General features: G+C 36.2%; 1 protein-coding gene across 2 annotated transcripts in view; it reads left to right on the forward strand.

Moving 5' to 3' along the window:
- Window positions 1-16,659, forward strand: part of LOC147643662 (uncharacterized) — a 205,872-nt gene that overhangs the window by 154,239 nt on the left and 34,974 nt on the right. For both annotated transcript variants that reach the window (XM_086832499.1, XM_086832500.1), the window contains one exon: window positions 10,238-10,278. In XM_086832499.1, coding sequence (XP_086688625.1) covers window positions 10,238-10,278 — 41 coding nt within the window. The remainder of the gene's footprint in view (window positions 1-10,237; window positions 10,279-16,659) is intronic.

Consider the following 16,659-nt stretch of genomic DNA (forward strand, 5'->3'; position numbering starts at 1 on the left):
ATTTCGATCCTAGAACCAGACATTCCCTCTCCCCCCATATCCTGGGACTGGCAGCGACTTATCTGAGAAAGTGTCTCGTGCGCTCCGCAGTTCTCCAATTGAAAAATCATAATTGAATATCTGGGTTCCTGTCACTCCTCCATGCACACACCTCCCTCATCGCTCCTCTGTTTCCCCGCCTTCGTATCGTATGTAAATGTTTTTAATTTAAATGTTTGCCCAAAAGAACCAAACAAAAGATGGGTGAAGGAGGAAAGGAAAAAAAATGCGACGATGGCGTGTGAACGCAGCAGAAAATTATATAGAGAGACCGCGGGAAAAAAGAGGGGTATGCGGAGGGTCGAGGTGGTGGTGGTGCCACCATCTTGTTTCCCTCCGTCACAGGCTTTTTTCACAATTCGTCAGCTGCGCCCTATGTCCTCCCAGGATGATGTCCTTTTGTCTGAGCACTGAGAAAAATTCTGAAAAAAAATTCAAGAAAGAAAAGATACATTTTAAAATCAATTTAATATATATAAAAAAATAATATATATTAAAATTATTTGAAATCTTTGGATTATATACGTATAGATGTAAATGCTCTATAGATATAGATAAATATCGACTCAAAGAATGGTATTATAATTTTAGCCAGAAGCTTAAAAACCTGCGAAGGAGTCATTTCCCTATAAATTCCATATATTCTTGATCAGGATGAAGAGCCAAATCGATCTAGGCAAGTCCGGTTGAAAATAAAATTTTCAATATTTTTTCCATTTTTTGCAAAAAAAAGATAAGGGGTTACATCGTTAAAATTGGCTAAATATTTATTTATTTATTTTAAAACAAAACTGAATATGCAGATTTATAAAACCAATAAAAACTAACATAGGAACGCTTTGTCTTTTTATTTGGCTTATTTATGAGTTTATTAAACTTTGATTTGTCCAAAAAAAATTATTATACAAATAAATACAAGCAATTTAAACAATTATGATCGATTTCCGATTCGATCCTATAATTCAAAAGCAAACTGCAAGGGACTATAAACTTTGGCTTTCTTGTTTAGTTAGTATTTGGTTCTCCAACTTATTTATTTCCAATTATTTCAAAACAAATACCCTAAATCGTATTTAATATTTTTTTCTTTTAACATTTTCCCTGAGTGTCTCCGTTGTTTTTGTGGCTGCGGTTTCATTTGCATGCGATTCGTGGTTGCCAGCCGATGTGGCGCACAATTGAGCCACTAATGGTGATGTTGATGGTGGCCAGATCGGTGGAGGGAGTTGCTCATAGCTCTCACAGAGAGCTAGGAACGGAGCGGGATTCCGGGAGGAACTCAGACGGGGCTCTGGGCCCGACCCTTTTGGTCGCTTTGTTTGCTTTGTCGCGGCTCGGTGACAATTTTTCAATGATTTGTTTCCTGCCCTGAAATCTCATTTGCATATGCCACCATATTTTTTCAACTTTCCTGTTTTTTTTGGTTCTCTTATTTTGTGGCTCCTGTGCTCCTTGTTTTTCTATTTATTTTCCTGGAGTGGGGGAGTGAAAAATTGCAATCGCTTAGTTTTTGGGTTGTTTTCCCTTGCTTCTTGGGCAATTTGAATTTGATTTAATGAAATTAAGAGGGCGTGTTCTCTAAATAGTTGTTTCTTTAAATAGCTTTTGGTGATTTTTCGTGGAAATTCTCTAGGTAATTAAGTGGGTAGAGGTGTGGCAGGGGGATTTTTTAATTAATTGGGTATATCTAGAGATTTTTCTAGTTTTTTAAACCAAATTCTTAGGCAAAAAATCAACAAAAACTCTTTCCCTTCCTGCTTTTATATGAAGCCACCCACAAGAACAGATTTCATCTAAATTGTACCTTGAGTTATTTTGCATAATGTACCTGCATGACGCATTCCTGTACAGAGAATCAAAACAAGGCACTTCAAAATATAATTTATGAACAACAACGGAAAAATGTAGAAAAACAAAGATCTACGACTAAACCAATTTCGGCAAAAGAAATACAAAATTTGGAGAAGGGGTAAAAGCCAATCAAGTAAAAAAATATCTGCAGAAACAGATTTCCTATATAACTGAAATTTTTGTTTACGCTTTGACGGGATTATGGCAAAGTCGTCGCAGGATTCTGTATCCTGTACTATGTCCCCGTTGGCCATTAGTTTTTATTTTTGGGCAAATATCACTATTTTCCTTTTGCGTATTTGCTCCTTTTGCCTGTGACTACTACCCTACGTGCACTAAATGGCCAATAAGCGAGAGGGGGGGAAAAAATTGCGGAAACTAAGCCAGGAAAGCCATGGAAGCCATGTCAGGACATGGCCATCTAAATGCACATGGCGGTGGCCATATTGTGCCAAAGGATATATCAATTTTATTGCCGCCCGAAATCGAAACAACATGTGTGTTCCCGCTCGCTTCGAGATTTTTTCCTCTTATTGTTGCATACAAATTGCGTAGCGAATTGTTTTGTTTTTCTCTGGCAGCCTCAATCCTTTTGAACAGCAAAAATAATAATTGCAAACAATTGTATTTTATGGCTATCCTTGAGCTGGCGAAGTGCGAGCGGAGCGTGTCACCTGAAGGCGCAGGTGCTGCTGCTGTTGCTGCTGCGATTCGATACAAAACGCCAAGGACACTGGCATTATCCTTGGGCGAGGGAGTCTTAGCATTGGAATTGGAATCGAAATGGGAATCAGAGGGCAGAGAGCTGGCCAGCAGGCAGAGGAGCAAAGCAAATCAATTATGCCGCCAGCAACAAGGAGATCTCTGCCTAATTTGATTTCATTACCGCGCCCACAACTGCAAAGAATTGTGCACTTGGAAAATATTTTTAAAAATAAGGAAACATTTAGGAAATATTAAAAATAATGAGGGAAAACTATTAAGGGTTTAGTAGGGAATAAGAAGAAATATGTAAGGAAGTATTCCAGAAGATGTTATATTCTTTATGTAAGGTTTTTCAGTAGACTTTGCCATGATCAAAAGAAATGATTCTTTTACTCATATGTTAAAAAGACTTTATAATATTTTAATTATGAAAGCTTTTAAGAAATATTGAAACTTAAAGGAAAAACTTTTAAGAGTTTAGTAGGGAATGAAAAGAAATATTTAAGGAAATATTCCAGAAGATGTAATAGTCTTTATGTGAGGTTTTTTGTAGACTTTGCCATGATCAAAGAGAAATGATTCTTTTACTCATAAAAAGACTTTATAAAATTTTAATTATTATAATTATTTTATTAAGCATAAAAAGCTTAATCTCTCTTTGATCTTCTCTCTTAAAACTCTTCATATTTCTTGGATTATTTATCTTAACAAAAAAGGATTCAATTTTAATTTAAAGTGTATTCAAAGCAAATCCTTTTTGCCCATCGCCAGGGCGGAGCTGTGCCCGAGCTTAATGCGAAAATTAATCGAATCGGGATCGAAGCTCGGCTCGCAGGCTCCGGCAACGCCTACCAGCTGCAACATCCAGCGACTTGCAGCAAGCAAACAGCAACTTGCAACAGCAACAGTCGCAGCAGCAGCAGCAGCAACATTCGCAAGCTGTTCCAACTACCGAAAGCGTTGAAAACACTTTGTCGGCTCACAGATGCGTTGATAATATGGTAAAATTGCCAATGATGCACGCCCACTGTTGCCATGTTGCCATGTTCCCGATGCCGATGCCGAGATGATGCTGAGATGCAGATACAAATGGTTGAGATACGTAGATATGCAGATGCATTTGTTTTTGGGGCCGCACGACTGTTTCCTGCCACATGGTAATTGCCACATCAAATAAGCTAGCTCCAAAACCAGATCCTATACTCCCGATTCAGTACAGGAGATTAACGATTGTTGGCGTAAAAACCACATCCTGACCGAGGGAATCTCTATAAATCCCCAATCCCCGACAAAGCGGAGAAGATCAAATGGTGGTGGCAGCAATTGAAATTATTATTAACACGCGTTCCGTTTGCTGTCAAAATTTATGAGCTCAACTTGCAGCAATTGTTGCTGCTGTTGCTGTTGTCGATGATGAACGTTTGCCACAGTTAATTGGTGCACTGAGAACATTTTAGGGCAAAGAAAACTATATAGAAATTATGATGATTTATGTACTTTTATGACAATAGAATGAGCTATTCATGAAACCATAGACTGTGTTTGTTCAAGACTTTTTGCAATGTTTTATAGTTGAAGAATGACTTCCACTTTCCTTAGTTTCATATTTCAAATGTTTAAAATATTACAACATTTTGTATAGTAACTTTTAAATGAATACCTTATATTCTAAGTGTTTTAAAGACTCACTTTATCTTCCCACAAAGACTTTTCCCCAGTTTTCTCTCTGTCAAAGCTGCAAATTGCTTGTTTAACATAAACAAAAACGGTTAGATCAAAGCAAAGCAAAAAGAACCTGGCTGCCGTTTTCTCTGGGGTTTGTGTAGACAGTGAAATATACATATATCATATGAGGAAACCAAGGTGGGAAGAACCACACACAGAGATCGGATCAGAGCCATCAATGGGAAGCAAAGAATGTGCCCACATCGAAGCCACCCACACGATGAAGATGCTCAGAGAACTCCAAACACACTCTTCTTCTTCGGGGCTTATTAAATATTAATAAATTGCCATCGAATGACTCGGAGTTGGATTTCAGAGGAGGGATGGAGGTGATAAAGAAATCTTAACCAAAAAAACCGAAACAATGGGATGGGATCCCAGGGCAGACACAATGTCAGCTTCGACTATGTCAGGTATTCTATTGAATCGAGAAGCGGTGGACATGGACACAGGTTGTTGGCCAATAAAAAAAAAATATAATAAAAGTCTCTTGTCATTGCCGCTGTCAAAACTGTGATCACACCTTGCTGGCCCATTGTTACCAAGCCGTGTGATTAATGCGATTTATATCGCCAGGACATCCCAATCCCGATCCCTGGAAGAAAAAAACGTCAAGTGCGGAAAACAATGGAAATCTTGACAACAATGCGAGTTTCTCATTTGCAGAGGAAGCTGGTTGCCAGGGCGCAAGGTGTGAAAGATCAACGAGGAGAGGGAGAAGTTTTCCCCATCCGTAAAAGGCGCATCCCACGCACAAGGTGATCTTATCACCGGCACAGCTCCGTTCTGTCTCCCAGGAACTGAGCAAACTGACGCTGATTTGTCTGGCACTCTGGGCTCTGGGTTTTGGAATCGGGATTTGGATCTTACTTTGGTTTTGGTTTCCTAGAAGCCGCCATCTCTCCATCTGCATTCCGTGTCCACGTTCGATGGCATGACAGTGCGAAGTTTACCAGGAACCAATCATTGCCGAGCGAGCGCCTATTGCAATTAATCACAGGGCGGTGCAAAAGCTCCGCCTGATGGCCGCTAAGCACGCTCTGGCTCCTCTCGGATGCAGGCGGTGCAAATTGCTGTCACTGCACAGTGGGCCAAAGGGTTGAAAAACGTACACAAAATATTGACAAAATTCGAAGGAGATTAAGGAGAAGTTTTAAAGGTTTGAAGTAAATTTTGGAATTACTTTTAGATAGAAGTTAAATAATAAAGTAATGTTTTTATTTCACTTCATTTTTACATTCACCGTTTTACATTTTCCTCAATTTTAAATAATATAAAATTTGATGCAAATCTGTAGAAAACTGAAAAATCGTTCCTATGGCAGCTATATATATATATATATATATTTATATATATGTATATATATAGTCCACCGATTCGCCAAGCTCCGATTTATATACTACTAAAATTAAATATAAGAATAACTTCATAGTTTCATTCAAATAGCTTAAATTTGATTCAAAACAAATCTCGCACATCTGTGCATATGATTCCCAACTGGTTCTAACATCCCCGGAACGAAGTGACTGCTGCCAGCCAAGTCTCAGAAATGTGTTGTGTTACAAAAGTTGCAAGTCATTGTTTATAAGTGTTCAAAGTGAGTAACTGATCAAACATATTTACTGGTCAGAGATACTTACTGATCTTACTTATTTACTGGTCAAAGATACTTAGTGTTCAGGGTTAATTACTGATCATAGTTAATGTTTGGTCATAGATACTTACTGTTCAGAGTTAATTACTGATCATAGTTAATCACTGGTCATAGCTAATTACTGATCATAGTTCTATTAATCGTCCGATTATTCTTATGTCAGCTATATATTTGTATATATATAGTCCACCGATTTTCCCTGCTCCGACTTATATGTTAGTAAAATTATATAGAGGAATAACCCCATAGTTTCATTCAAATAGCTTAAATTTGATTCAAAACAAATCTCGCACATCTGTGCATATGATTCCCAACTGGTTCTAGCATCCCCGGAACGAAGTGACTGCTGCCAGCCAAGTCTCACAAATGTGTTGTGTTACAAAAGTTGCAAGTCATTGTTTATTAGTGTTCAAAGTGAGTAACTGATCATACATACTTATTGGTCAGAGATACTTACTGATCTTACTTATTTACTGGTCAAAGATACTTAGTGTTCATGGTTAATTACTGATCATAGTTAATGTTTGGTCATAGATACTTACTGTTCAGAGTTAATTACTGATCATAGTTAATCACTGGTCATAGCTAATTACTGATCATAGTTCTATAAATCGTCAGATTGTTCCTATGTCAGCTATATATATGTATATATATAGTCCACCGATTTGCCATGCTCCGACTTATATGTTAGTAAAAATTATACAGAAGAATAACTCCATAGTTTCATTTAAATAGCTTAAATTTAATCCAAAACAAATCTCGCACATCTGTGCATATGATTCCCAAACCGTTCTAACATCCCCGGAACGAAGTGACTGCTGCCGGCCATGTCTCACAAATGTGTTGTGTTACAAAAGTTGCAAGTCATTGTTTATAAGTGTTCAGAGTTAGTAACTGATCATACATACTTACTGGTCAGAGATACTTACTGATCTTACTTAATTACTGGTCAAAGATACTTAGTGTTCAGGGTTAATTAATGATCATAGTTAATGTTTGGTCATAGATACCTACTGTTCAGAGTTAATTACTGATCATAGTTAATCACTGGTCATAGCTAATTACTGATCATAGTTCTATATGTCGTCCGATTGTTCCTATGTCAGCTATATGTATGTATATATATAGTCCACCGATTTGCTATGCCCCGACTTATATGTTAGTAAAACTATATAGAAGAATAACTCCATAGTTTCATTAAAATAGCTAAAATTTGATTCAAAACAAATCTCGCACATCTGTGCATATGATTCCCAACTGGTTCTAGCATCCCCGGAACGAAGTGACTGCTGCCGGCCAAGTCTCAGAAATGTGTTGTGTTTCAAAAGTTGCAAGTCATTGTTTATAAGTGTTCAGAGTTAGGAACTGATCATACATACTTACTGGTCAGAGATACTTACTGATCTTACTTACTTACTAGTCAAAGATACTTAGTGTTCAGGGTTAATTAATGATCATAGTTCATTTTTGGTTATAGATACTTACTGTTCAGAGTTAATTACTGATAATAGTTAATCGTCCGATTGTTCCAATGTCAGCTATATATGTATATATATAGTCCACCGATTTGCCATGCTCCGACTTATATGTTAGTAAAATTATATAGAGGAATAACTCCATAGTTTCATTCAAATAGCTTAAATTTGATCCAAAACAAATCTCGCACATCTGTGCATATGATTCCCAACTGGTTCTAACATCCCCGGAACGAAGTGACTGCTGCCGGCCAAGTCTCAGATATGTGTTGTGTTTCAAAAGTTGCAAGTCATTGTTTATAAGTGTTCAAAGTGAGTAACTGCTCATACTTACTTACTGGTCAGAGATACTTACTGATCATAGTTACTTACTGGTCATAGATAGTTACTGTTCAGGGTTAATTAATGATCATCGTTACCTACTGCTCATGCGTAGTTAATTACTGATCATTGTTACTTACTGATTATACTTACTTACTGTTCATTGATACCTACTGATCCCCTACATTTAACAACCGTTTCTCTGGCAGTTAAATTATATAGTATTCCGATTTTCATAAAGTTAAAAATGAATTTCTATAGTAATAAAAGATAGCTTTGAATCAAATTAGATAAAAATATGTTAAAAAGTGTAAAGGTTAATATTTTTTTTCAATAGCAGCTATATGATACAGTCTTCCGATCTGGTCCGATTTGAGTATATAGAAGACTAACTCCAAGTTCTAATTGAGATACCTTAAAATTATTAAATTAATAAATATTAACACCTTGTAAGGGTATTAAAAATATTAAAAGTTAAATGTAGGGCCTGCCATAAATCTAAGACAAAAGTAAACATCTTCAAATTGAGATAAAACACTAGACGTTGTTAGGACTTGTTCCTTAAAAAGTTTGTTAGAAAAGCTCTATTTTGTTAGCATTTTAAAGATCCTTAGCCCATGGTCCTTTCACCTGGATGCGGAGGACTCCGCCATCTTGGCAATGGCCACCAAGTCAGCGACAATTACGTTGGAACACACGCGTTGACATGCAGCACGCGATGCGGATATGAAAGCCATGCAATGTATGCACAAGTCTAAAATATATATATATAAACTCCTGGATCCAGTCAGCAAACCCTGGAACCCCCACCTAAAAAAAAATATATATGGAAAATCAACATCAACCTGTCAATGGCAAATTACATGGACTGGGTTGGTCCAACGATCCGATCGGGGCTTGGCCCATGCGACAAAAGATGTAATCAGTTGGGATCTCTTGGTGAGCGGGCTCAAATAGCTCGACTTTGTTTTTTTAAGGGAAAGGAAAAGGAGGGGCGGGCGTGTGGCCACGCCCACATTTGAGCAGGTGCAGCCAGCAGCAATTAACTATGGCCAGGTTCGTGCGCGACATTTGCTTTTTGCGCCGCGGTTTGTTTTTTTTGTACTCTGAGTGGGCCCAAAAGCAAAATGAAGCTCTAAACTTTAACAAATTCACGCAAGCAATTTTTCATTTCATGGTTTTATTCTCTGCTTTTTTTTTATGGCAATTATATTTGCTGGGATTACGTGCAAGGGGTACAAAAACAATGGCCTCCCACACACATCACACCACACACACATCAGGTGACAATTTTATTTTGCCGCTGGAGGTTGCCATGTAATTAGAGCGCAAACGGTTGGCATTTCGATAATTTTGGGTCTCAGTGTTTGTGGGTTTTAAGCAGGGACGTGGAAAGGAAAGGGATTTTTAAAAACGGTTGAGTAAAAAATGTGTATTTACAGATTTTGCTATTACAATATATTTAAATACATTTTGCTATTGATAACTTAAGCCTACAAATAGTCCTAAACTGACTGTGGTTTAACCAACATTTAAGACCTTCTTTTATAGTAATTATGAATAAATAATAACAATATTTATTAAAGGTTTTTTGTGGAGTAAGATGAACTTTATAAAAAAGGTAATTAAATACATTTAATATATTTTATTTTTTTCAAAATATTATTTGCATTATTTGAGCTTATATCTCAAGAGGATATTCTCTAAAAAAGAGGCATCTATCTTTAAATTTACTTTACCTTTAGTTAACTATTCCAAATTCTCCTCTAAATATGTACCTAATTACTCCCAATACACCCCCAATTAATTCCCAAACCAAACTCCACCCCTGACTTTGATTATTTACCAAGTTATATATATACATATAGTTGGTATCTGTATAGTTGACATACAATGAGCACCATTGGAGGAGTGTAAATGTGCGATATGGGACGGCCATTACGATGAAAAAATATATATGTAACATATATGTATAGGAAACAATCATTTCCGAGGTTTACTAATCATCATTTGGCTTTATTGTCGCAATGTCGTCTAGTTGCCGCTTTGTTGCTCCAACTAATTGCCCGATTTCATTATATTTCGACCAATATATATATAACTACATAGAAATATTCACAACACGTGGATTAGTGACGAAATTAGCCATTTCAAAAAGTAAATGTCGATGTTGATGTTCTATTGTTGCCAAATTGCCAAGTGCCTATTGTGCTGAACCTTCTAAAATCAATTGGATAATGGATGTTGAAATATATGGTTGTCAAGGGAAAATTATATTGAAAAACTAGCAGTAATTATTTGGTTAAATTTGTTTTGTATTTGTAGATAATAATATGCTAAATATCCGCTGCTGTGGAATGCCATTAAATAATTGCTAAACTCTACCGGAAAACATTATTATAATATATCCTATATATAATTAAGGTAATTCCTAAACTATATCAAAGAATTGGTTTTTTATTTCCAGACAGCAAAGGACTTTTGTCAATGGTTTCCCGTTAAAAGGTGGTAAGTCAGTAAACTCTTCACTCCTTTAGCTTAAGTTGTTAGCAATTAAAAGTTATATAAAAAAACTCAAAGAAAAGTTCTTTCAAAAACACAATCTCGATTTGATCCTCTTCTTAATTTGAACCACTCAATTTTCTGTTCTGCCAAGATGTCAAATTAGCATAAAAATTTGGCAGCTAGAAAAATGTCCTTCCCCATTGATGTCCTGTCCGTTTTTCTCCGCTTAATCGAATCCGTGGATCCTTTTTGGGGATGTCGCAAAAAGTGCGCGAGACATTTAGACAGCTGCCAGATGCAATTTCGCGGACTGCGCGGTCTCCAAAACAAAAAGTTGAAACACTTTGCGGTCAAAATAATGTTTCCACCGATGCTCCCACCTAATGGCATCTAAAGGGACATCAGCTGTCCGTCTGTCCGCGGTTGGGAAACTAGGATCACGCCATTCTGGAGCTATATTTAAGGGGATTTCTCCTACACTCTCCTCTTCCGACTTGGCCTGACGTTTATATTTGCGGCAGTCAATGTGATTGATGTCTCTGTCTCCAGCTCAAGCCCAGCTCTGGGCCATGTCCGTGTATTAAGTTGTAAAGTCATTTTGTGACAGCTTTATGAGCCAACATGTGACGCGTCCTGCCAAGGAACAAGGGATGAGGCGGCTAAGCAGTGAGAGAAATTGAGAAAGAGGAAAGAATTTTGGTACAGGACACGTATATATTTTAGTAAATATTATAAGATGAATTAGTATTAGGTATCAGTATTAAAATATATATATTTCTTGTACCTAATGCAATCCTTTTACTTAATTTCTTTCTTTCCCTTAACTTGGCGTTTTTAATTAGAGTTTTGTTTTATTAAAAGGGTTTATTTACGAAATCAAAAAATGTATAGATTTATGCAAGGGTTTTACTTTTATATCATATTAAAATCCTAATAAAAATAAACAAGCTATTAATAGGTTTTTAACCCTATTTCTTATAGAAAAGATTAATCTTCAAGTTTTACCTATGTAACATATATACTCCTAAACAATCAAAGAAACTCTAGGAAAACCTTAAAAATAAATAAATAATTGCTTTATCAGCATAGAGGAGTTTTAATAATTATGTAAACTATTTTAAATAATTTTGAAATCAATCCTCTTTTAATTCCTTATGTTTCTAATTAATGCAAGAGTCTCAAAATTTTTCCCAGTGCCAACCTAGGCCAGAAAATTGGTAGTTTTGGTGGCTTAATCATTTCCTTGGCAGCGACAACTATTTTGGGGCCAAAAACTAATTTCAAGTTTCCGGACTGTCTCTTCTTTTTCATCCCAAAACCCTCTCCTTGGAGTCGCAATTTTCATTTACGAATATGGCAGGCAAATGCAAATGTCGCTCTATGAACTCGTCCTGCCGTGATGTCCTGCCACCATTCCGTTTGTTTGTCCTTTGTTTGCATTTCGTTATTGTCTACATAGCAGAAATCATTGTCATTTCCACACGCAAAAGTCATTTGGCACATGTGACACCCTTTTCTGGCTTAAATTGCTTTGCCTGAATTTTTTTCTTCTTGTTTTTTTACAAAGCTGCGATTTGTGGGCGGTTGAAGGGGGACAAAAAGGGAAAATCGACGTTGTCACAGCCGCTGCTATTCCGCAATCCTTTTGGAAAATCCTTTCAAACCGTGGCAACATTTGCACATGCATTTGTAGTCAATATTACACGCTGCCAGAGATATTTTTGCCCAAATTAAGAGCCTCCTCTCCGTGCGACAGTTTTCGTTATTGAACTGTTTGAGTTTTCTTAGTTTTCTTATTTTTCCTGTTTTGTTTTTGTTTTTTTTTTTCACCCCCCGTCCGCCTGACTTTCAATCAAAGTCTGGGAACCACTAACTGCTTTTTCTTAACGCTCCATTGGGTTTTTATTAAGCCAGTTGAAGGGGTTTTTCATGCAGTTTTTCTCTTCTGCGTAAATTGCGTAGAAATATTAGATTGTCAATTCGTAAATTGCCCTGAGTCAAGCCTATGAAAGCGTGTCCATTTGGCAGGCAAGAATGCTAAAGAAAATAGTTACTACATCTTAAATAAAAATATATTACAAAGAACTTGGATTATTTTTTAACTTTTACCACCAATCTCTGCTTGACCACAAAAAAACTAAACGAAATAAAAAATTTATAAAACAAGAAAGGAAGAATAAAGTTTTTCAGAATGAAGAAACGTGGCGGCCATAAACCTAAACTTTGGCATTGCTTATCTTCACAGAAATTGTGGATATGCAAACAATTGTTAGTGGGGGAGGGGAACAGCAGAGTTTTCAGAAAACTTAATGTGATTTTCTATTTATGGGATTTTTTTCCCCTCTCTCTCCCCACACATCGTCTAATCCAACATATGGACTTGCGTAAAACTTTTGCACCAAAAGATAGAAAAAGAGAACAGAAGGGGTTCCCCCGGCTGTTATGTAAATCCTGAAGAGATAAGGCGTTGGAATAGCACAATGACAGCCGCAGGAATTGACCAAATGGCCGGGATAGGGCCAAAAAACTTGAGCGGTTTAGGCCACATGTGTGGGATGAGGTGATATGCCGGGGCTACTACACGTAAAGTAATTTCATAAGTTTAGCAAATCACGAACCCAAGCCACAAACAACCAAAGCGGAGATCTCGAAAAGGTGCACACAGGATTGAAGTACAGGGATAATTCTGTAAAGTCAACAAGGATTTTTGTAAAGGAATCAATTTAAAGAGAATTTTATAGAAGAACAAATGCATTTTGCATTATAATCAACGCTGTTTTGCCTTAGTTATGGCTTTTAAACTTTGATTTATCGAATGAAGCGACATATAAAAATATCCATAAATATTGATCTACAAAATGCGAATATGTGAAGCTTAGTTATAATCGATTTGCTATTGAATCCAAAAATTCAATAGGTTTCTTAACAAATATTTTCAGAGTTACATTAGAGAGTTCCCCTTACAGAATGCCCACTGTTTAAAGAAAGTTCATCTTTTTGCGAGCGCTTATTGGTCCAGACACGGGTCGCATATGTTATACGATGCCATATATGCGATATCCTTGTTCTTGTTATTGCTGCGGTGATTTAACATAAAAAGGTAAACAACAAATGGTCGAGGGCAATGGGGAAACTTTTGTTTTATTAGATTTTCTTTTGTCCCGAGCTGTTTTATTATTAGAGAGCAGCAGCAGAAGCAGGACACAAGCCGCCCACCCATTCTGCCTGACTTGCAAGTTTTCTGCTGACCAATGTCGTAATGTTAAGGCAAAAGGAAGTATGAGGGTGCTGCCTGTCATGCGTTCAATTTCGAAATGGTTTCGCATAATTTGCAGGACACCCAAGACCAAGACAAAGTTCGAGTCCGAGTCCAAGTCCGAAGTCCTAAGTCCGTAGTCCAAAAGTCCTGGGCCATTTGTGCTCAAAACTGCGTACGAAATCCATTTCAAAATTAGTTTTTCCTTCATCTTTTCCTTTCTCGTTGATATCGTGTTGTGTTGTGTGGTATTTTATGACAAATTTACCTGATTTGATTACATTTGGTTTGGGTTTTTTTTTTGTTTGGAAGCCTAAAGCTTAGGCGCATTAGAGGACAGTTTTTTCTCCTGATGTGGAAAATGGCGCAGAAATATTTATGCCAGGCAACAGCTTGAGTTAGTGGAAGGCTTAAGTGAGCCAGGGATTTGTTCAGGGATGTGAGGGTATTATTTGTAGTTTCGATGAAAAAAATATAATTAAATAAGCAGATAAATAAAACTGTAACTGGTTGATATATAAACTTAAAGAGGCCATTAGTGAAGGAAGAAAATATGTACACACTAAAATATCTGTTATGGTCTATAAAATCATGATCTTTTAGGTGTTAGGGAGTTTTAAAAATCATTTTTCTATAAATGTTGTTTTACAAAACAATGCATTACTCGTAATATAAAATAGTTCAAGTATTTCTGAACGAATAAACCTGCATTATAATACCTTTTTCGTTATTTAAACCTCACCTTTGAATCTGGCAACTGAAATTCAACCATAAAAGCCACTTCCAAGTCCCCAGTTAAAGTTAACAAATTCACGCCAAGTCACCTGAAAATCAGCAAGACGGACCACCCGAGTCGATTGACACCGCTAACAGTGATCACTGTACAGTGAACGACATAAAAAACAAGCTGCCATGCCATATACAGTGATCATAAGTGTCTTCCATCCAGACTTGGTCGGGGTATTCATATATCAGTTTCAATTCCATTCGTCATGGCTGCTTAATGAGTCCCTCGAGTTGAGTGAACGACGAGCCATAAAAGCGAATATATATATCCTATCGAATAAGTGTGCACAGTGAAATGATTTTTATTAATTTTTAAACAATTAAAATGTAATCAAGCAAATGGGGAATTTGTTTTGCTAATTTTCTAATAGTAGTAATATTCTGTATTAAGTGTTCATGAATTATCTTATCTTATTACTGCACTTAGTTATATTATTTAATTATTTATTTACACTATATATATGACATTTATTTTAATTCTATTTAATTAACCTGGATATAAGTTATCCTAGACATATTCTTTAAAGAATTCTAGACTTTATTTTAAATATATTTTATTTAATAATCTTTTAAACTCTATCGACTTGTTGTTGGGCTTATTTTCCACTTACTTTGTATCTGTTCTTTATTTTAGTTTTATTTCATTGTTTTACTTTTCTTTTATAATTTTATGATACAATTATCCCTTAATTTTTGTTATATATTTTTTGTTTTTGTAAATTTTTCTCTCTGCATTTGCTCGGCTGGCGATCTTTATAATCTTTTTTTAATCATTTCATTTTTGGCCTTTGTTAGCAGTTGGCAGTTTGGCAGTTGGAAGCTGACGCTGCGTTGATTGACGTCTCGCATTTAAATTGTTTATTTTTTCTGCTCTTTTTCTGCATATTTTATATGATGTTGGTTTTGGTTTCGGATTGGTTTCTTGGTTTGTTTTCTTCGGTAACTTACTGCCAACAGTTGGTGGCTTGGTGGTGATCGTGGCTCGGGGCGTAGCATATTAGTCAAGATCTTCTCTCCACTCTTCACGCCTAGTGGTCCGGATCTTATACCCGATTTCGATCTGGGTTTCATGGGGATCTGGATCCCTCATCTGCTGCTACCGCCTGACATTTAATTCTCGCTTAATCACTGTCCAGCCAACGGTATTCCCGAATGCTTCCTGCTGGCCTGCCTTCCAGCCAGCCTTCCTTCGACATGTGCCACATAAGTTGACAGGATCGGGATCAGGACTTATTAATAACAAGTCCCCCCAACCAACAAAGCCTGTCAAATGGAATTTTCATGCCTGCAGCCAAGGAATTCGTATCTGAAATTGAAAAGAAAGGAATTTCGTTGGGGGAATCCGAATAAAAAGAAATGCTCTCACCGGTCATTTTGACAAATTAGCCTCATTTGTTGGCAAGTCGCGGTCAAAATAAAACGCAAGGCAAGGACAATGCGATAAAGATCATTTTAGTCCCGAGATCGTGGGTGAGCTCAAGCTGAAAATAATTGGGAATCATAAAGGAGGCGTGGACTACAAAGGTCAATTTAATTTAATTCAGTAAAAGGCAGCTTCTGTTTACTACAAGGGGTTGAAAAAATATATCTAAGAGTGAAGGGTTCTTTGAAGAGGAAGTTTAAGAAGGTTTTTATATTTTTAAAATATTTGTGAAATAAATTTAGAGAGCAGTTTATAATTTAATATGAAGAAGAAGGAAAACTACCTTCGAGAAGTTGATTTGAATTGGAATAAAAGTTAAGCATTCTCTGAATAGATTTTTATGAACTATATTGACCATTTTTCTAGAAATCAAACTTTTAAAAAGTTCACAACTAAGCCAAAAATGCATTAAATTCAATTCGGAAATCGTTCCTTTGCTAGTTTTTATTGGGTTTATAAATCTGTATACTTAATTTCATTTTTAAACAAATTAAAATTTTTTGCCAATTCTTTAATTTTAAATTTTTTTAAAGAGACAAATTTAAAAATTTTAGAAAATTTTCTTTATATTCGGACATGGCTAATTCTATTCGGCTGTTGATGCTGATCAATAATATATATGATTTATGGTCGGAAATGACTCCTTCACAAAATAACAAGCTTCTGAATAAAATTATAATTCCCTGCAAGGGTTCCTAAAAAGTTTATTAATTTTAAAGGATGGAATAAAATTAAGACTAAAAATGAAATATTTTTATGAAAATTATCAAGGCACTGCCTTTGGGTATATATTATTAAGTTAGCCTTAGTTTTATCTTGTTTTTATAATATTTAGAGCCTTGCTAAATATTCCTTTTAAAATCTACATTTTCATTTTATAAACCAACCTTCTTTGTAAGCCACCTACTTTGATATTTGT

This window comes from Drosophila serrata, unplaced genomic scaffold (genome assembly GCF_035046125.1).
Source record: "Drosophila serrata isolate PLE 108 unplaced genomic scaffold, ASM3504612v1 contig_249, whole genome shotgun sequence".
Lineage (NCBI taxonomy): Eukaryota > Metazoa > Arthropoda > Insecta > Diptera > Drosophilidae > Drosophila > Drosophila serrata.